The sequence below is a fragment of the Chrysemys picta genome, chromosome 3, assembly GCF_011386835.1.
Source record: "Chrysemys picta bellii isolate R12L10 chromosome 3, ASM1138683v2, whole genome shotgun sequence".
NCBI lineage: Eukaryota > Metazoa > Chordata > Testudines > Emydidae > Chrysemys > Chrysemys picta.
The window spans coordinates 133,092,749-133,117,659 of NC_088793.1; the positions used below are offsets into that span (position 1 = coordinate 133,092,749).

The 24,911-nt window shown below is 46.5% G+C and overlaps 2 protein-coding genes across 12 annotated transcripts in view; one reads left to right on the forward strand and one right to left on the reverse strand.

Annotated features, from left to right (window-relative positions):
• Positions 1-1,343: 1,343 nt before the first annotated feature.
• Positions 1,344-3,993, forward strand: LOC101951139 (cytochrome c oxidase assembly factor 6 homolog). 2 transcript variants are annotated; one of them, XM_005314870.5, is made up of 3 exons: positions 1,344-1,601; positions 2,370-2,521; positions 3,338-3,993. In XM_005314870.5, the coding sequence occupies exons 1-3, from the start codon at positions 1,469-1,471 to the stop codon at positions 3,431-3,433; spliced, it is 381 nt and encodes a 126-aa protein (XP_005314927.1). In that variant the 5' UTR covers positions 1,344-1,468; the 3' UTR covers positions 3,434-3,993. The 2 variants fall into 2 exon arrangements, with proteins under 2 accessions (XP_005314927.1, XP_023970432.1); XM_024114664.3 differs by lacking the exon at positions 1,344-1,601 and adding an exon at positions 1,713-1,834.
• Positions 3,994-5,183: 1,190 nt separating this feature from the next.
• The window catches only part of TARBP1 (TAR (HIV-1) RNA binding protein 1), a 110,575-nt gene continuing 90,847 nt past the window's right edge, over positions 5,184-24,911 (reverse strand). For 6 of the 10 annotated variants that reach the window (XM_065589039.1, XM_065589038.1, XM_065589036.1 and 3 more), the window contains 3 exons: positions 20,790-20,914; positions 7,263-7,399; positions 5,184-5,587 (listed from right to left, as the gene is read on the reverse strand). In XM_065589039.1, coding sequence (XP_065445111.1) covers positions 5,422-5,587; positions 7,263-7,399; positions 20,790-20,914 — 428 coding nt within the window. In that variant the 3' untranslated portion in view covers positions 5,184-5,421. Of the gene's footprint in view, positions 5,588-7,262; positions 7,400-20,789; positions 20,915-24,210; positions 24,649-24,911 lie in introns of those variants that run through there. The other 4 variants (XR_010599767.1, XR_010599766.1, XR_010599768.1 and 1 more) reach the window with 2 other exon arrangements.

A 24,911-nucleotide genomic window follows, 5' to 3' on the forward strand; every position in this document is an offset into this window, starting at 1 on the left:
CAGGAAGGCATAGTCCCTAGTCCCTACATGCAGCCACATTTATTGGTAGGGCCCTAACAAATTCATGGCCATGAAAAACGTGTCACAGACCATGATATCTGGTCTCCCCTGTGAAATCTGGCTATTGTAGAAGAGCAGTGGCTGCTGGCCGGGCACCTATCCCAGAGGCTGCACCGCCGCCAGCAGCAGTGCAGAAGTAAGGGTGACATGGTATGGTATTGCCACCCTTACTTCTGCACTACTGCTGGTGGCAGTGCTGCCCTCAGAACTGGGCGCCTGGTGAGCAGTCGCAGCTCTCTGGCTGCCCAGCTTTAAAGGCAGTGCCTCTGCCTGCAGCAGCGCAGAAGTAAGGATGGGATGGTACGGTATTGCCGTCCTTACTTCTCTGCTACTGCTGGCGTCAGCACTGCCTTCAGAGCTGAGTTCTTGGCCAGCAGCTGCCACCCTCTGGCCCCCAGCTCTGAAGGGAGTGCAGAAGTAAGGGCAGCAATACTGTGATCCTCCTATAATAGCCTTTCGATCCTCCCCCGTGAGCCTCTTTTGGGGTGGGACCCCTACAGTTACAATAGCATGAAATTTAAGATTTAAATATCTGAAACCATGAAATTCAAGATTTTAAAAATGCTATGACCGTGACATTTACCAGGATGGACTGTGAATTTGGTAGGGCCCTAGTTATTGGTCTGCCTCCACACTTCAAAGCAGAGGAGAACACCCCTCCAGATTGGACATGAGAAACACTGGTCGCAGCTTTGTCATTCTCGCTCCCTACAGCTTCTCGGTATGGCTTGATAAACAGGTTGCTACAGTAAAAATACATTGTAATATCTGTGGTCCTATCAATCACGTGTCCACAGACCCCCGACTTATCCTCCACATGCCCATGCTTGGCTGCGTCCTGAATCCCGCGCTCGTCCCGTTACCCAGCACCGTTGACTGTGATAAGACCAAAGATCAGCCTCGGCCCACGAAGCTGCGACATTTGCCTGGCTCAGCATTGGCAGGATCAGGTGTTACGCGGTGAGAGAGTCGATCACGAGTAACAAAGCCACATTCAGGATTCACACTTCAGCCCAGTCGGGTACAACCTCCCCTCACAGCCCAAGCCCCTCCCCCCTCGCCTGGGGCTGCAGCCCGAGGGCAGGACTCGGCTGTGCACCACCGGGGCTTTGCCTGACCCCCAGCACCCGGCCTGACCACTGGGGGCGCAGATGGGAGCTGGGGAGCCCCCCGCAGCCCTAACCTGGATCAGGCTCCACCCCCTCGCCTAAGAACCAGGATATTTGTGCCTGGGCCAGATAGGTCCCGCTCCAGCCCCGCCCCGGGCCCCAGCAGCCTGAAGGGCGCCCCGCCCCGCCGCGCGCCCTTGGGAGTTCGGCGTCCCCTGCCTAACGCTGCGACCCGGGAGCGAGAGTAACAGGAAAAGGTGGCACTACTAGGCCCGGGAGCGTCTCCTAGCAACGCGGAAATGGCAGCCCCCGCAGCATTGCGCATGCGCACACAATCCCGGTCCCATGTGTTGTCTTTGCTACCGTCACGTCCGGCTCTTTGGAGCTGTATCCGGTCCGGGGTCACAGCCTCAGCTGTGCGGCTGCCGGAGGGTGAGTGGGGCAGGTGCCTGGGGACAGACGCCAGAATCCCGCCTTCCGGCTCTGCCGGAGGAGACGGGGCCGGCCCCGAACCCGTGTGCAGTGGGGTTAATGCACCTTGTGGGGCGGGGGAGACGCTCCCTGCGCCGCGGGCACACGGGGGTTTCCCTGCTGCTCTCCCACGGGGGTGGTGGTTTCGCTCTGCAGGCGCTTAGTTTTCACCGCCCGATCAGCGTTTCTATGAGGTTGGGACCTGGGGAAATAGCTTCAGATTCTTGTTATTAAACTGTAACAGGGGCCAGGAAAGGGGGAGCCTTAGTGCAGCTTTGTCCTATCACTACACTGATTTAAAGTGTAGTTTAGTGTTTGCTCTTTTAAAGGGAGCATATACCCAGATTTGTAATTTGCGTTGCTACTTTGTTAAGTGCGGACCCTTTCTGGTTCCTGTAAGTGGAAGCCGGCTGATGTGAAGCATCTTTCCTCTTTCTAAAATTAAATGTTGGTGACTATAACTTCTTGTAGAGTTAAGCTTCTCAGACGTACAGCAGCTGCCTATCAGCAATATGATTCATTTTATTTAGTTCTCCACCGTTTACTGTGGCACAAGATCAAGTGGCACACTCAAGGTTATTGAAGCCATTACAAATAAAGTCTCACATCTTGCCAGTTCTTGGACCTTTTCACTAACCAGTGCAATATTTGTGTGAATAAACTTGAGGCAATAGGCAGATCAGTGTTTAAAGGGGACAAGACATTTACAATTTTATTTTATTTTGCCAGTAATAAAAATGTCAGCGCCATCAATGGAGGAAAGGAAGGCTTGCTGGGGAGCCAGGGATGAATACTGGAAATGCTTAGATGAAAATATGGAAGATGCATCTAGGTGTCAGAAGCTTAGATGTTCTTTTGAATCTAGGTGTCCACAGCAATGGGTGAGTGCTAGTAGCTTTTCACCAGTCATAAGATGCAATCTGACAGTTGTATCAAAAATGAATTTCTTCTGCACATAAATTAGTTCATATAAGCATTCTCAAGTAATGCTGCAATCTGCATTATTCATAATACCTTACAGTAATTTTGTTTTTCATTTAACAGACACTGCTTCCCTTTAATTTTTCCAGTTATGTAACTATCCAGAATATTTGGACATTGGCATAAACACATGTAAGCAATGCCCTCCAAATAGTTAACTTCTGCTGCACAGTGAGCAAAGCATTACTATTGTAGATCCTCTTAAAGATGGGGTATTTTGTTTCATGGAGTGGTACATTGAAAAAACAAAGTGTGTATTAAATCCAGAAGACTGCCTAGTCAGATAACTGGTGAAGTAGATTTCACCCCAAGTTATGTTGAGATACCACTGGCAAGGTATTTGGGAAACGTCCTGTCAACTCCCAGAAACAGGGAAATTAATGGGTAATATTTCATAAGTGAAAACCTTGACCTCAAGGGGAGAATGCTCATGTAATAGTGGCAGGGCTCGCAATTTCATGGCACTTGAGACCAATGTATTACTATGTGCTACATCCCATTTTTTCTGCTTCAACGACTGAGTTCACATTCTAAACCATTAAACATACACAACTTTTCAGTATCAACTTGGTCAAGTGTGTATGTTTAAATAATGATCAAAGACTGTTCTTTTCGCAATCCTGTTAGATGATGTGTGAATAAGAACTTTTCACGTTGGAGTCTCATACTACACCAGTTTGCTTTGATGAACATAAAGTGATCTCTCTTTAAAACAGGTAAAATACTTTGACAAAAGAAGAGACTTTTTAAAATACAAAGAACAGCTTCAAGCAGGAGAATATCAGCCTCCTGGGACTACTGAAAAGTCATAGCTACGCATCAACTTATTGAAACACAATCAATGAAAGAATAATCTTATGGAAGAGAAGTACTGAAATATGTCAAGAACTCTGAGTTAAAACTAACTGTACTGTATCTCTAGAAATTCATGCTGTTTTCCTTATTGCAATGTCTCGCTTTTATGCGAGAACAGTAATTAAACGAAAAAGACAGTGACTGTCTGTAAGTGTGTGTGTATCAAAGAAATATGGTATATAATTTTTCCTATACCTGATTTTTTTTTTATCATGTAACTAGGATGAAAAGCAGTGTTTCCCAGAAATTAATGCACTGAATTATAAATTTATATTTTAGGGAGAATATTAAACTGTTTTCAAACTTGACAAGTTTTTCTATGCATGTGAACTAACTTTTCTAAAAAGCTCCTTCATCTTCCCTCCTTCTCTATGAGGATGATGTGTCAGTGTAAGTGAGCAGGTATACTCTATGCTAATTCTTTGAACATTTTGTGAATCAAATTAATTTCAGCTGTCTTACTGTATGGCAAGATTTTAGATAAAGATCAAGAGGTATAAATAACCACTGCATCTCATTTCTTATGTAGCTGGTCTTCATTTATGTATTTTCATAAACATCTGCACAATTATAGTTGAGATTTGTAGGTGAACAGTTTCTCTAGTATGTCACCAACTTTTTTTTTTTTTTAATTTGGAGATATACCTATTATAGAACTGGAAGGGACCTTGAAAGGTCATTGAGTCCAGTCCCCTGCCTTCACTAGCAGGGCCAAGTACTGTCCCTGACAGTGTGTGTCCTCCTCCCCATCCCCATCCCCATCCCCATCCCCATCCCTATCCCTAAATGGCCCCCTCAAGGATTGAGCTCACAACCCTGGGTTTAGCAAGCCAATGCTCAAACCACTGAGCTATCCCTCTCCCCTGTATTTGTGAAAAATACAATGCTACAGGTATGATTTCTTATATCCCTGTTTGTATAATTTGGTGGCAATGATATAACCAACTCCTGTATTATTCACAATGGATTTGCTTCAGTAAAGGTTTGTTTTACGTGAGATAGTCCTTAGGCAAAATAGCAGTTGCTTTAATAACGGCATTTTCCAAATTGTCAGTGAAAAAGGGTTAAGAAAACGTTGTGTATTAGGACAGGGCCCTACACCTGAACAATTCATCTTGCTAAATTACCAAGCATAGAGTTTACTGGGATCAGCAAACACTGTTTAGGTGTTTAAAACCTGTGTTTTAAAAATGCTCACTAACATAGACATGATTTATCCCATACTCCTAAACCACTTCCCCATTTCCTGATGTAAAAGACCCTAACTGGTCCTCTGCCAAAACTTCCAGCATCACTTCAAAATCTGTAGTACAGTGAAAATTTAGGGAGAGTAAAAAACTGAATTTAATATGAAAATGACCATCACGAAGGAATAATATAATAGATATTTCATACTTAATGTCAGTTTTTAACTTCACCTAAGACAGCTGCAGAATTTCAGGTCTGCTGTACCCAGATGCTGCAGAAAACAAAGTACCTTGCCACAGCCTACACAAGGGTGTTAGTAGTGAGTATAGGTGATAAAATTAAAACCATTTGAACCTCAGCTACAGCTGTTGCGACCAAAATGACTGCTGTAGTAAAACCCTAGATTTTGAAGTACACTGTATGAAACAGTTAAATGTCAGTGAGTTGCGTGTTCGAGGGGAGAAGAGTCTGTTAACTCTGGTTGCTTCCACTGCAATAAGAGATCCACACATACGTAAGCACTATACAAATAAGACTATTTATTACCAATAAAACAGTTGTATACAATCAGATAATACACGTTAAGGCATTTAAAAACAATTTTTGTACTACATAATACCGTTGTATGACATGCAAAATTTAAAAACATAGTCATTCACCCTGAGTCTGTAATTATTCCATGTGTTTAAAAACATATTTTACAGCACCATAAAAAGCCATCCAGCTGCATTACAAATAAGGCACAAGACTCTTGCAGTTATTTCAGTTGTTTTTGCTTGATCAGTTGTTGCCTTGTATACTCCCAAATCAGCAGTGCTCCACTTACATGAACATTCAGTGATCGAATGATACCCTGCTGAGGAATTTCCACACAAACATCCAGATGTTGAATCAGGTTTGCTGGGATTCCCTCATGTTCATTTCTAATAAGGAGGAAATTAAAAAGATGTAAATCTTTTACCCAGAAAAGAAGAAATATCACTTCATGCTGTCTCCAACATGCACCTGTCTGGAGAAACCGAAGTATCCCACAACAGAAAAAACAAGAAATGAGCTACAGTAGCAAACACCACTCACACCACTAGTTGCTGCCAGCTCCACCCATCATGGAATAAGTTTCTTATCCATGCAGCTGATGCTTACTTCTTCATACATATAACTGATGAGCACAAAAAAAGAAAATCTAAAAATTCCATAGCATTGTAATTGGAAACTTACAAAATACTAAAACTAGCGTCTCGCTTCAGAAGCAAATGTTACAGAAACACTGAAGACAACGGAAACTAGACAGTGTAGTAGTTTAGTCCACTATCTTTTTGCTTTAAGAAAAACTCAGATTGGTTCATTTTGGTTGTGACTTAACCAAAATATAATACAGTCTTATCCTAATAGAGGTTTTCCACATCTCAAACATGAGACTGATATACAATGATCCTAGATTAATCTTTTTGCCACAGGAAAACAAGAAATTTGCATTTTTACAGAGAATCTTCAGTTTTTACATTTTGTGAAAATAGTTTGTTTTTATTTTAACTAAATTTTATTGACAGTACCAGTATCACTTATTCAGTGCGCGCAACCTCCACGCTCTTGTGGTTGATTTTTGAATGTGCTTTAAATTTACATAGCTAAACATACTCCAATAAACTGCTTCTGGCATATAGAGGTTACTCAATGGCCTATGGGAGTTCGTGTTTTAATGCATCTCAAATTTCACTTCAGCCTCCAGATGTAATTAAAGTTATGAAAAGATGCCAAAAACTTTAAAAATCACCCCTAAAGATCGAGTCACTGAGTTTGGCAAGGACAAACTTCACATTGATGGTAAGATTTCTGTGTTTCCAGGGCTGGGCCAGCTAAGGGATAACCAATCACTAAATACCCGTGACTATCTTAAATATTCCCACACTGGTCCATAGGTATCCAGGTCTGCTATTTCTAGTGACAGCACCTCAGAAAGCACTGCTTACACAGACTGTACCCCCTTCTGAATGAGGTCACTGAAAATAACATCACATAGCTATGCTGAAGATAAAATGGGTAAACTAAAGTGTGCAACATAACTGGAAAACAAAGGTGTGGAAAAGGAGGGTGAGTGAAAGAGAGGCTGTCACATTACAAAAGAGACTCAGGGCATTTATTCTGTCATGTGAGAGACTTATTACTGGGTTTAACTTTAGCTCATTGGCAAGGCAACGTCTATGAAGCTCTACATTAACACTGTATTCAGCTCATGAGAGATGAGGGCACTCTCTTTGCAGAGATTCCTGGGTCTGACCAAATGAATTAGCATTATTGGGCTCTAAAGTCCCATCCAGAAGTCCTAGCCAAGGAATAATGCCATGGTGTGATGCTTTGAAGTGAACCACAGAGACCAGAGTTATAAAGCCCTCTTTAAAGACAAAGATATTTGATCCATGGGGTTCTATATTTTAAATCTTTTATACCAAGTGGAAGAGAAATACTGTTATATACCGTCTCTTTTTTCCTTCCACCAACATTGCTTGATTTTCAAATTATTAAACTGCTGCTCACGAGGAAGGGTGGCTTGATGGACCACAGTATGGAAACTACAGATACAGGTTATTTGTAACTTACCCCAGCAATAACAAGGATTTCTCTGGAAAGCAGTATTCAGTCAAGTCAGAACTTTTAGCAGTTTGCTCCACACCTATGATGGTGTAGCCTTCAGTTTTCTTCTGCTGTAAATAATTAACAAGCTGAGATGGTTTCACCTGCATGTTAAGAATGGGGGGAAATGTACAAATATTTAAATATTTTGTATATAAAAATATATTACCGCAAAAAACTTTTACACATTTCTAAAGTTGAGAATAGAACATTCTACAGAAAAAAAAAACAATTTAAATTTTAAACTAATTTTAAGATTTTTTTTCAGACTGGTAATTGGTAATATACAGAAATACGCTAGGGCTCTGGGCTTCACAGATATTCGTATAACGCAGATCATAAGTTTTACTGAATCCATACATGATTATATCATATGGGAGTGTTACTGCAGATCAAGTGCTGGACGTCTGGTGTTGCCCCAGCTTATGTTTACAAGGCCTCATTATAAACACCCTTTTTAGGAGGAAGTCAGTAAAATAATGGAACTGTCGCTAGATAATCCCCTGGTATAGCTGACCAAGAACCTGCTAGAAAAACAGCACCCACTGGGACTACACAAGTATCCACTCACAGCAACAAATGCTCAGGAGCTGAGGTGACAAGAGGCAGTGAATCCCACAACTGCCTCATTTCTTATTGCCAACAGCCAAGTCCTTTTGAAGATGGACGTGTAGTGTGAATAGCAGGACAGCTCTACCAAAACAGGAATGCGATCTGGAAGCCTCTACTAAAGAACAGTGTCTTGAAATTGCGTGGACCAAGTATCAGAGGGGTAGCCATGTTAGTCTGTAACCACAAAAACGAGGAGTCCGGTGGTACCTTAAAGACTAACAGATTTATTTGGGCATAAGCTTTCGTGGTTTTTTTTACTCACAAAAGCATATGCCCAAATAAATCAGTTAGTCTTTAAAGTGCCACCGCACTCCTCGTTGTTTGTGTGGACCAAGTACCACATAGCTGTGCTGCAGATTTGACTACTGGTACATTCTTCAAACAAAGGCAGCAGAAGCTGCCTGAGCAGTAGTGGAATGAGCTCTAATGTGGCTAGGTGGATCTAGTCTACCTATACTCCGGTTTCTTCTCAGCTCGTATAAATCTGTCCTTATACAGGTGAACGCCCATTTTGATAATCAATGGGAGGTTATTGCCTGACCCTTAATCCTATCACCAAAGATCACAAACTGGCTAGGTGTGTTCCTGAAAGTTGTTGTCTTGTGAAAGTAGTATGACAATGCCCTTAATACATCAAGCATATGAAGTTTAACTTCCCAGGGGATTGAGTGAGGCTTGGGAAGGAAACTTGGTGATGAATAAATTGCTTCATATGGAATTCCAAAACTACTTTGGGCAGGAACTTGGGATGAGGCCTCAGAGTAAGCCTGTCCTTATGAAACTGTGTATATAAGGGGAAGCCCCCCACAAAAGACTGCATCTCCCCTACTCAAGCTGATGTAATGACTACTAAAAAGGCAGTCTTCAGTGATAGACGGTATACAAGGTTCAAAGTGGGGAACGATCAACCTTGTTAATACTATATTGAGATCCCAAGAGGAAGGTCCCAGGGCAGGCTCCTGAATTGGGTGAAAAAGCATGAATAAAGTCCTTAAGGAACATAGCCAGTATAGGGTGAGAAAATACAGTATGGCCTGACATGCAGATTTTACTGCTAGATAGATCTTTATGGAGCTAACAGAAAGCCCCAGAATAGAGATATTATTGCTAGGTAGATCCATATGGGGCTGACAAAAAGCCCAGAATGTTTCTGATAGTAAATAGTTCTGTATTGTTGAAATGGGTGTCCAGTGAAATGAAATGGGTGCTCAGATGTCCAAACAGAAAACCACCACTTGGTTTTATAAGTCAGTCATTCTAGCTGAGGCTTTTCTGCTTTGGAGCAGAATGTTCTGACCCTCAGGAGAACACCTTATGGTGTACATCAGCCAGCCAGCATCCAGGCTGTCAAACATAAGTAGACTGGGTCTAGGGGTGGATCTAGCCTCCCGGGATGTTTTGTGTGACAATGTCAGACTCAGCAGGTAAGAGATCGGGGGCTGCACTGAATAGTTCATCAGATCCGAATACCAGAACTGCTTGGCCCATCATGATAATCAGTCCAGCATCTTGACTCATTTTCCTCAGGACCCTCGGTCTCACAGGAACCAGGGGCAAAGCATATATCAGTCCCTGTGTACAGAGGGTAAGAAAAGCATCCTGGATTGGAGCCTTCTCTGGAGCAGAACACTTGGGATTTCTTGTTCTGGTCTGTGGCAAATATGCTATTGATTGGTATCCCCCCTTGCAAAAGATGCTCTGCAACACCGGGTCCTTAACTGACCACACATGGTTGTCTGTGAACTGCTTGCTGAGGTGATCTACTAGTAAGTTCTGTCTGAATGTCTGCAAGGGCTAGTGATATGAACCAGTGACAAATATGCAGCAAGTCAACAGCCAAATGGCCTGACAGAGCAGAGATGACCTGGCCCCACCCTGTCTGTTGACATAAAGCATAGCTGTATCAGGCCTACAGACAGGTCTGTTGGTGCAAAATAGGCCACAGGTACCGAAAACAACAGTACTGACATGCCGGCTACCAAGAGTGCCAAAGAGGTGTGTCAGAGAAAAGGCAGTCAGTGGATTTAGCCAGTACAAGCAATTTTTTTCATGGCCAGTAATAAGGCGCCAAAGGGACCCATCTTAGACTACTGGCTGCCCATAGACTAGTCGTAAGCTTTGCAGCCAAACATGTCAATTCTTGGGTCTCAGCCTAAAGGTCCTGGAGGGGGGGGATCTACATGTGTAGGCTCATCTCTGGAGTGATGCTCCTTCCTAAACCTGCTTAAAGAAGTCAACATATGGACTGAAGTTGGCAACTGGGACCTCAGACATCTCAGCCCTGGAGCTCAAGGTGGAATCCTGGCTCGCGGGGACACCAGCCAGAAGGGACTGGAGGGAAGACTAGGCCTTAGCTACATTCTCCTCCATGCCCAAGGAAGGTGTCAGAGCATTTCAGAAATAGTAACTGTATTCGGGCATCTCTAGACTTCTAAATCCAACTGGAAAAAGAGTGTCCACCATTGAGGGACACAGAAGCAGCACAGGAGGGGCATGCCTTAACCCTAAGGAGTTAGCTTCCATCATAAAGAGCTTGACTCTAGCCCTGCCTACTGAGGAGGGCCCCAGGCTCACTGGCAGGTGTCCCTGGTCACGCTAGTGTGTGCAAGCAGCTTGCACGCTCCCAGACAGGAGTCCCTTCCATGCAGAGGTCTCCATCTTGCACACACTAGCCCGACCAGGGACAGCTTGAGTTGCCAGGTGTCCGGTTTTTGACCAGCACACCTGGTCGAAAAGGGACCCTGGTGGCTCCAGTCAGCAGAGAAAAGTCCAGTTGGGGGTCTGGCAGGCTCGCTACATGGCTCTGTGTGGCTCCCTGGAAGTGGCAACATGTCCCTTGGCTCCTAGGCGAGGACACAGCCAGGGGGCTCCACATGCTGCCCCCGCCCCGAACACCAGCTCTGCACCTCCCATTGGCCGGGAACCACAGCCAACGGGAGCTTCTGGGGCAATGCCTGTGGGCAGAGAAAGCACACAGAGCTGCCTGACTGTGCCTCTGCCTAGGAACATGTTGCTGCTTCCGGGGAGCCCCTCATGGTAAGTGTCGCCCAGAGCCTGCACCCCTCACCCACTCGTGCACCCCTGCCCTAGCCCTGAGCTCCCTCCCGCACCCAAACTCCCTTCCAGAGCCTGCACTCGAACCCCCTGCTCCAGCCCAGAGCCCCCTCCCCCACCCTGGAGCCCACACCCCCTCTCGCACCCCAACCTCAGCCCAGAGCCATCTCCCACACTCTGAACCCCTCGGCTCCACCCCCCAGCCTGAAGCCCCCTCCTGCACCCCAAACCCCTCATCCCTGGCCCACCCCAGAGCCCGCACCCCAATCCCCCGCCCAGAGCACCCTCCTCTACCCTGAACCTCTCATTTCTGGCTCCACCCCGGTTTTGTGTGATTAGGAAGTTGGCAACCCTAGGGACAGCTGCAAGTGAGCCTGGGGCCCTCCCGGTGGGCATGGCTGGGGACCGTACAGCCACGCTGGAGAATCTGTCTGGGTTGGGCGCTGGCTCCTGCGAATGGCAGCCCGACATCCTGCTGCTTTTGCCGCTACGATTTCTGGTATAACACTACAGCTCCACAGATATCCGCTATATCTGCAGATATAAACTTTGTCCCTTAAATCTCATCTGTAAAGCCCTGCCTGGATACAGAGACAGTCTGGGAATCTAAAATCAGGCAATTGCACAGAAAGTGCCTAAAATTAACTATTTATAATGTATTAACTATAACAAGTTAACAGGAGATTTTTCATTAAAACCAATAAAGGTCCTTTTGACACAGAGTGAAGGCCTTTTTTCTCACAACTAGTCACAGAAAGAAAGGAACTGAGGTGGCTGGGCACCACAAGACTACCAAACAAAATATAAAGCTTTAGATTTATTCCCTCATGAACTTGTCTATATATGAAAAAATCCTTTTTGGATATAACAAAATGGGAAATTATTAGTATTTACCCTAGAATCCTTTTCTGGAACTCTGGTGATTAGCTGATGTTTATATGGGCTTTCTTTCTACTGCGTATGCTTGTGTGGTATCTCTGATTGGGACCTTGGAATACAATATTTCTTTTTTCCCCTTCTTTCTCTCTTTAGAATCTCAACTTGTCAGATACATATCAGAAACCAAGTCTCACAGGCAGTGTAAAATGTATCATTACTAAAGTGTTCTGTACAGGCTGGGTGTAGAAAATGTTGTTTAAATGCAGGTCTGTTATCATGTAATTGAAGCAGAGTACTGTATGGCTTTGTAATTTATTCTGAAAACAAAACTATTTTAAAGGAATGACAATATTGTGAAAATACAGAGAATTTTACTCTTACATCAGAAATAAAGTTTTCCAGAGATTAATTGTAAGTAGACTCAGAGTACTATGAAAATATACAAAGCTGACTCTGAAAATGGATATATCTATTAGGGCTGTCAAGCGATTAAAAAAATTAATCACGATTAATTGCACTGTTAAACAATAATAGAATACCATTTCTTTAAATATTTTGAATGTTTTCTGCGTTTTCAAATATATTGATTTCAATTACAACACAGAATACAAAGTGTACCGTGCTCACTTTATATTTATTTTTGATTTCAAGTATTTGCACTTTAAAAAACACACCAAAATATAGTATTTTTCAATTCACCTGATACAAGTAGTGTAGTGCAATCTCTTTACCATGAAAGTTGAACTTACAAATGTAGAATTATGTACAAAAAAAACTTAATTCAAAAAATAAAACCATGTAAAATGTACAGTCTGCAAATCCCCTCAGTCCTACTTCCTATTCAGCCAATCGCTCAGACAGACAAGTTTGTTTACATTTACAGGAGATAATGCTGCCCACTTCTTGTTTACAATGTCACCTGAAAGTGAGAAAAGACGGTTACTCACCTTTGTAACTGTTGTTCTTCGAGATGTGTTGCTTATATCCATTCCATTAGGTGTGTGCGCGCCGCGTGCACGATCGTCGGAAGATTTTTACCCTAGCAACACCGGCGGGTCGGCTGTGGAGCCCCCTAGAGTGGCGCCTTCATGGCGCTGAATATATACCCCAGCCGACCCGGCGCCCCCTCAGTTCCTTCTTGCCGGCTACTCCGACAGTGGGGACGGGGGGCGGGTTTGGAATGGATATGAGCAACACATCTCGAAGAACAACAGTTACAACGGTGAGTAACCGTCTTTTCTTCTTCGAGTGCTTGCTCATATCCATTCCATTAGGTGACTCCCAAGCCCAACTTAGGTGGTGGGGTCGGAGTGAGACATTGCTGTGTGCAAAACCGCTGATCCGACGGCAGCATCGTCCCTGGACTGCTGCACTAGTGCATAGTGTTCTGTAAACGTGTGGACTGACTACCAAACCGCAGCTCTACAAATGTCCTGGATCGGAACTTGCGCCAGGAAAGCCGTCGAGGAAGCTTGGGCCCTCGTGGAGTGAGCGGTGAGGTGTGGTGCTGAGACACCTGCCAGGTCGTAGCAAGTTCGGATGCAAGACGTAATCCAGGAGGATAGGCGTTGTGATGAGACCGGTGAGCCTTTCATTCGGTCGGCCACTGCAACGAAGAGTTGCGTCGTCTTTCTAAAGTGCCTTGTGCGGTCAATATAGAAAGCCAGGGCCCTGCGTACGTCCAGAGAATGCAAACGTTGATCCTGGCGAGTAGCATGTGGTTTAGGATGAAAGACTGGGAGAAATATATCCTGGTTGATATGAAAAGGAGAAACCACCTTAGGGAGAAACGCAGGATGTGGACGAAGCTGCACTTTATCCTTATGGAAAACTGTGTAAGGGGGCTCGGATGTAAGCGCCCTGAGTTCAGAAACGCGCCTTGCTGAGGTGATGGCTACGAGGAAGGCTGTCTTCCAGGATAGGTACAAAAGTGAACAGGTGGCCAGTGGCTCGAATGGATGACCTGTGAGCTTGGAAAGAACCAGGTTGAGGTCCCATGTCGGAACGGGCTGACGTTGTTGTGGGTACATCCGGTCTAAGCCCTTGAGGAATCTAACGACCATCGGATTAGAGAATACCGAGGACGCGAGTTCCCCTGGATGAAAGGCCGATATAGCGGCCAGGTGAACTCTAATTGAAGATATCGCCAACCCTTGCTGTTTTAGGGAGAGGAGATATTCCAAAATGAGAGGGATAGGTGCGTGCAACGGGGACGTGGCTCGTTGTTCGCACCAACAGGAGAATCGCTTCCACTTGGCCAAGTATGTGGTCCGTGTTGAGGGCTTCCTACTGCTCAGCAGAATCTGTTGGACAGAGTGTGAGCACTGTTGCTCTGCCTGGGTGAACCATGGAGCAGCCACGCCGTGAGGTGGAGTGATTGCAGGTCGGGGTGACGCAGGCGACCGTGGTCCTGAGAAATGAGATCCGGGCATAATGGAAGCGGGATCGGTGTCCGAACCGAGAGTTCCAACAGCGTGGTGTACCAATGTTGTCTCGGCCACGCTGGGGCGATCAGAATCACCTGTGCCTGGTCTCTGCGCAATTTGAGCAGTACCTTGTGGACCAGAGGAAACGGAGGGAAGGCATAAAACAGGTGGTCCTTCCAGGGAAGGAGAAACGCGTCCGAGAGGGAGCCCGGGGCTCGACCTTGCAGGGAGCAGAACACGTGACACTTCCTGTTGTCTCGAGATGCAAACAGGTCTATCTGGGGAAACCCCCACTTCTGGAAAACGGAATGTATGATGTCCGGACGGATAGACCACTCGTGTGTTTGAAAGGACCTGCTGAGTCGGTCCGCCAGAGTGTTCTGGACTCCAGGGAGGAACGATGCCGTGAGAAGGATTGAGTGGGCAATGCAGAAGTCCCACAGGCGAATGGCCTCCTGGCATAGAATTGACGAACGTGCTCCTCCCTGCTTGTTGATGTAAAACATGGCCGTGGTGTTGTCGATGAGAACTAACACGCAGCGACCACGTAGGAGGTTGAGAAATGCCTGGCACGCCAGGCGCACCGCCATCAGTTCCCGAACATTGATGTGCAGGGCTAGCTGGGATGCAGTCCACAGGCCCTGGGTATGGTGCTCGTTGAGATGGGCGCCCCAACCCAGAGAAGAAGCGTCCGTGACCAGGTGCAGAGAGGGTTGTGGGGCGTGAAACGGCATCCCTTCGCAAACCACATTGTGATCTAGCCACCATGTGAGGGAGGTCAGGACCGAGTTCAGGATTGTGACCACCATATTCAGGCTGTCCCGATGTGGGCGGTATATTGATGACACCCAGGTCTGGAGTGGGCGAAGCCGAAGTCTGGCATGCCTGGTTACGTACGTGCAGGAAGCCATGTGACCCAGCAGAGTAAGGCACGACCTCACCGTGGTAGTTGGGAAGGCCTTGAGTCCTTGGATGAGGCTCGTGATGGTGCAAAAGCGATTGTCTGGCAGGATGGCTTGTGCGCGTCTGGAGTCTAGAACCGCACCGATGAATTCTATTCTCTGGGTAGGTTCTAGAGTGGATTTGTCCTTGTTGAGTAGGATACCCAACTTGTTGAATGTGCGCACTATTATGTGGACGTGATCGCGAACTTGTTCTTTGGTGCGACCGCGTACCAGCCAGTCGTCTAGGTACGGGAACACCTGTATCCCTTGCCGACGAAGGTACGCTGCCACGACAGCCATACATTTCGTGAACACCCGTGGGGCTGAGGATAGGCCGAAGGGAAGGACTGCAAATTGGTAATGCACCCTGTTTACCACGAATCGCAGGAAGCATCTGTGAGGCGGGTAAATAGCAATGTGAAAGTATGCGTCTTTCATGTCGAGGGCGGCGAACCAGTCTCCAGGATCGAGGGAAGGGATAATGGCCCCCAGAGAGACCATGCGGAACTTCAACTTTACTACGAATTTGTTGAGTCCGCGCAAGTCCAAGATGGGTCGCAGACCTCCTTTGGACTTGGGAATGAGGAAGTAGCGGGAATAGAATCCCCTGCCCCTTAATTCCACTGGAACCTCCTCTATGGCCCCCATAGCGAGGAGCGTAGAAACTTCCTGTATAAGAAGTTGCTCGTGAGAAGGGTCCCTGAAGAGGGACGGGGAAGGGGGGGAAAAGGGGGGAATAGAAGAGAACTGGATAGCGTATCCCCTGTCCACCGTGCGGAGGACCCAACGGTCCGAAGTTATAAGGGACCAAGCACGGTGGAAGTGGGAGAGGCGATCCCGAAAGGAGGGGGCTGGATCCTGGGGGATGACTGGGGCGCCGTCCTCGACCGCACCTTCAAAAGTTCTGCCTGGGGCCTGAAGGTGGTCTAGGTGGCCCCTGGTTCTGACCAGGTTGAGGGCCGGTCCACCTTCTTCTACCACCTCGCCCTCGCCTCCGGGCCGAGTCCTGTCTCTGACGAGGCGGGGGGGGGGGGGGGTAGAAGCGCTGAGGCTGCGGCCTAAATGGCCTGCGCTGAGGGCCCACAACATGCATCCCCAGGGAACGCATGATTGTTCTCGAGTCCTTGAGGCTCTGCAGGCGAGAGTCCGTCTTATCTGAGAACAATCCATGACCCTCAAAGGGCAGATCTTGTAGGGTTTGCTGCAGCTCCGGAGGCAAACCCGAAACCTGAAGCCAGGAGATCCTGCGCATAGCGATACCCGAAGCCAGGGTTCTCGCAGCTGAGTCTGCAATGTCCAAGGAGGCCTGCAAGGAGGTCCGAGCCACCTTCTTACCCTCCTCTACCATGGCTCCAAATTCTTCCCTGGACTCTTGGGGAATCAACTCCTTAAACTTCCCCATAGAGTTCCAGGAGTTGAAATTGTAGCGGCTCAGTAGCGCCTGTTGGTTCGCCGCTCTAAGTTGTAGCCCTCCGGCTGAGTAAACCTTACGGCCAAACAGATCGAGCCGCTTAGCCTCTTTTGATTTAGGCGCTGCAGCCTGCTGGCCGTGGCGCTCTCGTGCATTCACTGATTCCACCACCAGTGAACACGGTTGGGGGTGGGTATACAAGTACCCATAGTCCTTAGACGGGACAAAGTATTTCCTTTCCACCCCTCTCGCTGTGGGTGGAATAGAGGCAGGAGTTTGCCATATCGTATCCGCATTCGTTTGGATCGTGCGGATCAGGGGTAACGCCACCCTCGATGGGGCATCCGCTCCAAGGATATTCACGATCGGGTCGTGCACCTCCACTATCTCCTCCGCCTGCAGGTCCATATTACGGGCCATCCTACGCAGGAGATCCTGGTGAGCCCGAAGATCTATCGGAGGGGGACCCGTACATGAAGTGCCCGCCACTGCCTCATCCGGAGAGGAGGAAGAGGATGCCTCCGGTGGTACCGGATCCAAGGGGGGGTCCTGATCCCCCTGCTCTTGGGCCGGAGCATCACCTGCACTTGGGTCCATGGTGTCGGGTGGCGTGGACACGGAAGCCTCCATGCCTCCTGGCGGAGGCCGAGAGATGGTGGATTCTGGGGCCCTTCTGACCGAGTGACCCGAGCGACAGGTCGATGGTATTGGAGCCCCTTGCTCCTGGTGGTACGCCCACGGGGTCCAAAACGACCAGTGAGATGGTCCATGAGAGTGGTCCTCTGCCATCTCCTGCCAATGGCCGAAGTTTCGTTCCTCGGCCTGCCCTTGAGGGGGGTATGCCGATCTCGACAGGTCCTCCGAGGAGCGAGACACCGATCTTGACGGCCATGGCGGTGCCGAGAGAGATGAAACGATCCCTGTGGGCTGCGGTGCACGGTGCCGGTCCGGAGATGATCTATCTCTGCGCGGTGCCGGCGATCGGTGCCGGGACCGCGACCGGTGCCGATGACCTCGTCGGTGCCGGGAGTCGGATCTGGACCTTGACGAGGACCTGGAGTATGCCCGGTGCCGGGAGCGGCCCCTCGACGTCGAGCGTCGACCGTAGCGGTGCCGAGAGCTACGTCTCGACGTTGATCGGTGCCGACGATCATATCGGTGCCGAGACGAAGAGCGGTGCCGCGAAGAAGATCTTGGCCGCGAGTACGACCGGTGCCGAGACGATATTCGGTGCCGGGACTGCGAGCGGCGTGGGGACCTGCTTCGGGACCTGGATCGGTGCCGAGGTTCCAGCCCTTGTGATGGCGGGCGCATCAAGGCAGGTTTCCCCCTCGACTGGACCGGGCGAGTCAACGGTGCAGTCGGTGCCGGTGGTTGAGGCGGTGCCGGCTCCGTGAGAGCTATTAAGTCTCTCGCCGCCGCGAAGGTCTCTGGAGTCGACGGGAGACACTGTATCACCGCCGGCCTGGGAGGAGACGCTATTTGCACCGGACTCAACGGCCTCGGCGCCGGAGTCGACGGTGCTGGAGGCACCTGTTTTCGTTGCTCCACCGGCGGACGCGGCTCTACCCCCGGCACTGGGGGAGCCGGCGTCTTCGGCACGGATGTCCCCGTCTTATGGGCTTTTTTATGCCCCGGGGATAATGACCGGCGCCGAGGCACTTGCTGTGCTTGCGGTGCCGACGAGGTCCGGTGCCGGGGAGGCTTGTCTGACGCCACTCGCGTGGTCGTCATAGCCGGTGCCGCCGGGGCACTGCGCACCGAGGTGCTAGGCGCCGGGGCCTGGCCCGTGGAAGGAGTGTCCGGGCTAAGTGCCGCCTCCATCAGGAGTTGCCTGAGCCGAAAGTCCCGCTCCTTCTTGGTCCTTGGTCGGAAGGCCTTACAGATCTTGCACTTATCTGTTTGGTGGGACTCTCCCAGGCACTTCAGACAGGAGTCGTGCGGGTCGCTCGTGGGCATAGGCTTAGCGCAGGAGGCGCACAGCTTGAAGCCGGGAGCGTTGGGCATGAGCCCGGCCCCGCGGCCGGGGGAGAAAGGGGGGAGACGACCCCCTTAATCCCCTGGACTACTTAGAACAACTTTAAAACTACTTAACTAATTTACTACAAACACTAGAACTATAACTATAACTATAACTATGATACAACAAAATAAGCTAGGGAAAGTGGAGAACAGCTAAGCAGCGCTCCACAGTTCCAACGACCGTCAGGGGCGGTAAGAAGGAACTGAGGGGGCGCCGGGTCGGCTGGGGTATATATTCAGCGCCATGAAGGCGCCACTCTAGGGGGCTCCACAGCCGACCCGCCGGTGTTGCTAGGGTAAAAATCTTCGACGATCGTGCACGCGGTGCGCACACACCTAATGGAATGGGTATGAGCAAGCACTCGAAGAAGAACAGGTGTTCTCGTGGCACTGTTGTAGCCGGCGTTGCAAGATATTTACGTGCCAGATGCACTAAAGATTCATATGTCCCTTCATGCTTCAACCACCATTCCAGGGGACATGCGTCCATGCTGATGAAGAGTTCTGCTTGATAACAATCCAAAGCAGTGCAGACTGACACATGTTCATTTTCATTATCTGAGTGAGATGCCACCAGCAGAAGATTGATTTTTTTGGTGGTTCGGGTTCTGTAGTTTCTGCATCAGGGTGTTGCTCTTTTAAGACTTCTGAAAGCATCTCCACACCCCGTCCTGATCAGATTTTGGAAGGCACTTCAGATTCTTAAACCTTGGGTCGAATGCTGTATCTTTAGAAATCTCACATTGGGTACCTTCTTTGCATTTTGTCAAATCTGCAGTGAAAGTGTTCTTAAAATGAACATGTGCTGGGTCATCATCCGAGCCTGCTATAACATGAAATACTGTATATGGCAGAATGTGGGTAAAACAAAGCAGGGGACATACAATTCTCCCCCAAGGAGTTCAGTCACAAATTTAATTAACACATTATTTTTTTAAACGAGCATCATCAGCATGGAAGGATGTTCTCTGGAATGGTGGCCAAAACATGAAGGGGCATATGAATGTTTAGCATATCTGGCATGTAAATACCTTGCAATGCTAGCTACAAAAGTGCCATGCAAATGCCTGTTCTCACTTTCTGGTGACATTGTAAATAAGAAGCGGGCAGCATTATCTCCTGTAAATATAAACAAACTTGTTTGCCTTAGCGATTGGCTGAACAAGAAGTAGGACTGAGTGGACTTGTAGGCTCTGAAGTTTTACAATGTTTTATTTGAGTGCAGTTATGTAACAAAAAAAATCTGCATTTGTAAGGTGCACTTTCACGACAAAGAGATTGCACTACAGTACTTGTATGAGGTGAACTGAAAAATACTATTTCTTTTGTTTATCATTTTTACAATGCAAATATTTGAAATAAAAAATATTTGAAATAAAAAATACACTGATTGCAATTACAACACAGAATACAGTATATATGAAAATGTAGAAAAACATGCAAAATATTTAATATATTTCAATTGATATTCTATTGTTTAACAATGCTTTCAAACTGCGATTAATTTTTTAAATTGTGATTGATTTTTTGAGTTCATCGTGTGAGTTAACTGCGATTAATTGACAGCCCTAATATCTATATAAAAGGCTACAACCAGAGGCTTGCATATAGTGCTAAGTGTTAGACCTACAGTCTGAAGCAAGATGCCCTGATTTTGATAAACTATAGAAAAGGCTCTGAAATCTACTTTGTAAATTAGTTTCAGGCAAACTGTGTGATTAATTATTCTCATCGTCAAATAAATGGGCTAAACAAGATGAGAATAACAACATTTAAATGAATCATTTAAGTTTTACAAAAGAATTTTAAATTTCAACGTACAACCATCAGCTGTAAAATACTAGAGTCAGAGTATGTTATAAAACAAGAGGCAACTAATACAATCAGTTTCATTAACACAAAAAACAATCAACAAACCAACCTTTTAAAAACTGCTACAAGGGTTTTCAAAAGCAGCAAGCTAATGCAAAAATACCTTGATACTAGCATAAAACAAAAGTAGTTACTTATGCCAAATGGGTAAAGCAGTTAATTTTCAGGAGAGGGGAAAAAAGTGAGACCCTTGACTTAGAGGGCATCAGTTTGAATGAATTTATAAGTACAGTGCTCCTTTTAAGTAAGCAGCTAAAATACTTTTCCCACCCACCTCGACAAGAGGAAGCCACTGTTCCGCGGAAACACTGAGATGTTGAAATTGCTTATCATTTATATAATGAAGACTGCCAACAACTAAAGCAGATGCCCCAAATATTTCACTTGTACGACACAAACCTACAAATAAGCACAAGATTTAAAATATAAAGAATACTTTAAACAACAAAACTAAGGTATTAAAGCACATGAAAAAGAGAAGACAATCTGAAAACAAATAATCTCCAGCAATATAAACATTTATTTCTCTAGCCCTCTAGTTTTAGTCAACAGGGTTATTTCCAAGTGCTTTTCATGTATGTTCCAAATCATGACTCTCACAATGTCAGCAGAAAAAGGAAAATGCCTTCTATAACCTATCAGTAGGTTAGAAATAAATAACTAAAAAACAAACCAATCCCACCTTTACCACAATGTCCTATAAAGTATTCTGCAATATTTACTTCCAATGATGTTACAGTGCAGTGGGTCGGGATATATGTATGAGTTTTGGGTTACATACACACAAATGACACAAGGAGAAATCTCTGACCAGTAGAGTTAAGAACAATAAGGAGTTTTGTAACTATACTAGGAATAAACAGAATCTTCTCAATGGTATTGGTTCATTACTAGATGGAAATGGTAGAATTAATAATAATAATTGTAGAAAAGGCAGGTCTATGAGCGCTCCGAGTTCCAGTATGGGTTTCCAACCCTCTTTTTTCTTCAGTAACTGGAAGTAATGAGAGTAGAAGCCTCTGCCTCTTAGAGCTGTGGGCACTGGCTCTCTGGCTCCTACGCTAAGGTTTATCTCTTGACATAGCAGGCTCTTGTGAGAGGGTTCTGAAGAAGGAAGGGAAGGGTGTTTGCTAGGGGGAAGGGAGGTGAAATGGATGGAGTATCCATCACGGTTGATCTCCAGCATCCATTTGTCGGAGATTATCCGTTCCCAGGTGCTGCGGAATGGGGTGAGACGGTCTCTGAAGGAATGGGTGGGGTTTTCCAGCATGAGATAACAATAAGGAGAATGTTCTACGGGCACTTCGACCAATCGTTAAAATTGTTGCTTTGAGGTGGAGGGTTGAGAGGAAGTGGGTTGTGATCCTGACATCTTCAATCTGGGTAACCTGGGCTTCTTCATCTGGAGTTCATATGATCTCTGTGCTGAATATTGAGATGAATATTGTGATGAGTGGGGCTTGATTCGTGGCGGAGGACTATAATTTCTTTTGTACCCAGGTGTATAAATCCTGAGGGATGAAGAGTGGTCCTGGAATCTTTTAAATTGTGAAGGGAGGCGTTGGTCTTCTTGGCTAATAGCTTTGTCCCTTTAAAAGGAAGGTCCTCCACAGTCCATTGGACCTCCTTTGGGAAGCCAGACAGATGAAACCATGAGACCCATCTCATCACAATGGCAGTAGAGATCGAACATGCCATTGTGTCAGATGCATCAAGTGCAGACTCGAGAGATGTCTTAGCCACCAGTTGGCCTTCGTTGACTATGACTTTAAATTGCTCCTTATGGGAATTGTGGAGCTGCTCAATAAAAGAACTGAGTTTTGCATAGTTCTGATAGTCATATTTTGCCAATAAGACTTGATAGTTTGCAACACGGAACTGGAGGATGGCCGAGGAGTATGCTTTCCTGCCAAAAAGGTCCAGATGCTTTCAGTCCTGGTCTGAAAGGGGTGGATTTAAACTGGTGTTGGCAGCCCTTAGAATTAACAGCATCCACAATGATCAAATTGGGAGGTGGATGGGAGAAGAGAAACTCTGTCTCTTTTGCTGGCACGTAATATTTCTTGTCAGCGGGCTTGCATGTTGGTGGAACAGACGCGGGGGCCTGCCATATGACCTTGGTGGGGTCCAGTAGTGCCTCATTAATAGGGAGGGCCACTCCAGAGGAGGTGGAGGAATGTAAAATGTCCACCAGCTTGTAGTGCGACTCGCTCACCTCTTCCAGAGGTATTTGCAATGTTTCTGCCACCCTCTGTGCCAAGTCCTGGAACAGTTTAAAATCATCTGCCATAGATGGTTTGGCGGTGATGATGAGAAGTGTGCTTGAGGAGTAACTTTCTCCTCAACTTCAGCCTTCAGTTCCTCCCTTGCCTGTTCAGGAGCTTCAGAAGCCCTCCAGGCTGCAGCTCAATGGTGTTTCCTCGGTTGCTGGTAGGTCACACTAGAGCAGTAGTTCTCAAACTTTTGTACTGGTGACCCCTTTCACATAGCAAGCCACTGAGTGCGACCCCCCCTTATAAACTAAAAACACTTTTTTATACATTTAACAACATTATAAATGCTGGAGGCAAAGCAGGGTTTAGGGTGGAGGCTGACAGCTCACGACCCCCCATGTAATAACCTTGCGACCCTCTGAGGGGTCCCGACCCCCAGCTTGAGAACCACTGCACTAGAGGTAAGGGAGACCTGTTGTCTTTGAACCTGCTAAGGATTACAGTATGGCCACTGTGATGGGAAGGCGCTGGTGGTTGAGTTGGTGCACAGCTGACCAAACCAGGAAGGCTATGGACATGGGGGATGATATGCCTGAGGTCCACAGTGAAACTGGGTCCCATATGGCAGGTGAGAAGAGTGGTGGGAAACCATGTCCTCTTGCTCACTTTCTGACTGCAACAACGAAAAGGGTGATGCATGGTAAGCCAAGGGTGGTCAAAGGCTTTCGGTGAACTAGGTACTGGGTCCCCGGTAATGAGCAGAGGCGAGTCCGGTGCATCAGACACCAAAAGATCCGTTGCGCACTGGAAGTCTGGCGGTGCAGAGGTCCCCGCAGTGGTTGTCGGTGCCAAGAGGCTTGTATAGATGGGGTCAGAAATGTGGACCTGATTGCAAGGTCTGTTGGTGCCAGGCGTACCACAGGCGGTACTGATGTTGACATCTGTACTGACGGAGCCTTCCCCAGGTCGGATCTTCTATATTTTTCATGCCCTTGTGGTACCAGTGCTTTCTTGCCGGGGACCATTGGGTCACTGGATGGAACAACCTGACTTGCTCCATCGGTACAATATTATGCATGCCCTGGGTACCAGATTGACACAACTTTGGTGCTGTTGGTACTGGATCTGGGCTTCAGTTGCTGATACAAACCACAATTCTGTGGAATGTAGTTCTCTCCCGGGCAATGAACACACTGCAAGTGTCCATCAGTCACCAGGATAGATTCCTTGCAATTGAGGCACTTTTTGAAGCCTGGGATGCAGGGCATACCTTTGTCTAGGGGGGGTCGTCTCCCCACCCGCCCCCCACAGCCCCCCGACAAGGGGTTGGCAGAAGACAAAGTCCTTTTTTTTTTTTCTTTCTTTTTTTAAGGCGACGGCCAAAATAAAATCTAAACGAAGTAAAGAAAAAGGGCTTCAATGGAAGCTAAAAACTGGCAATTCTAAAAGAGTTAATGATCTGCGGATGGACAACTATAGCTCTGTCGTTAGCCAGGGGCGGTTGAGAAGGAACTGAGTAGGATTCCCCCGCGTATGATTTTTAAAAAAATTTAAATCAGATTTTTTTTAAATTTAAATTATTTTTCAAAAGAGAGATATTTATTTAAACAAATTACATTTGAAATTATGACAACCTATGTAAAGGCCAAAACTTAGTATAATCTACTAAAATCATCTAAATTAAATACAAAAAATAATATTCAAGTACTCCGTGTTTGCTGTCAAAATTTTAAAGAAAGTCAAACTCCTGAACTGGTGGTCGACTAAGGCTAAGCACCTGGAACTAAACTTTGTCGAAGTGCTAAATCAGTTTTCGATAGCAGTAGTTCCTTTTGCAGATGCAGAGTGAATATTTTCTTCATTTCAATTTATTCAACTAGTTCAGTTCAATGACTAGTTCATTCAAAGTTGAGAAATGGCCTGAGAATTGAAAAAGCAGGAAAGCTTATTTTCCTCTTCCAATCTATGAATAAAAACTAGATGTGAAAGGATGTGATTACGAGTTCTAAACTCCTGAACGACATGAAGGCCAGAAACCATCAGTTCAATTCACTAATTACAGATAATATTTACTTTGTTTAATAAATCAGTTGGTTTTAAAGGCAAAACATGTTTTGCTAAACATACTTTTATTTCTTATGTATCCAGCACATTTAGGATAGTTTTATCTAACTAATAAAAAC

Bases quoted from the DNA above. Each gene is read 5' to 3' on its own strand.
- LOC101951139 (XM_005314870.5), top strand. From the start codon at position 1,469: ATGGCAGCCCCCGCAGCATTGCGCATGCGCACACAATCCCGGTCCCAT. The intron at 1,602-2,369 runs GTGAGTGGGGCA...TTATTTTGCCAG, and splicing joins AGCTGTGCGGCTGCCGGAGG to TAATAAAAATGTCAGCGCCA. The intron at 2,522-3,337 runs GTGAGTGCTAGT...TCTTTAAAACAG, and splicing joins CTAGGTGTCCACAGCAATGG to GTAAAATACTTTGACAAAAG.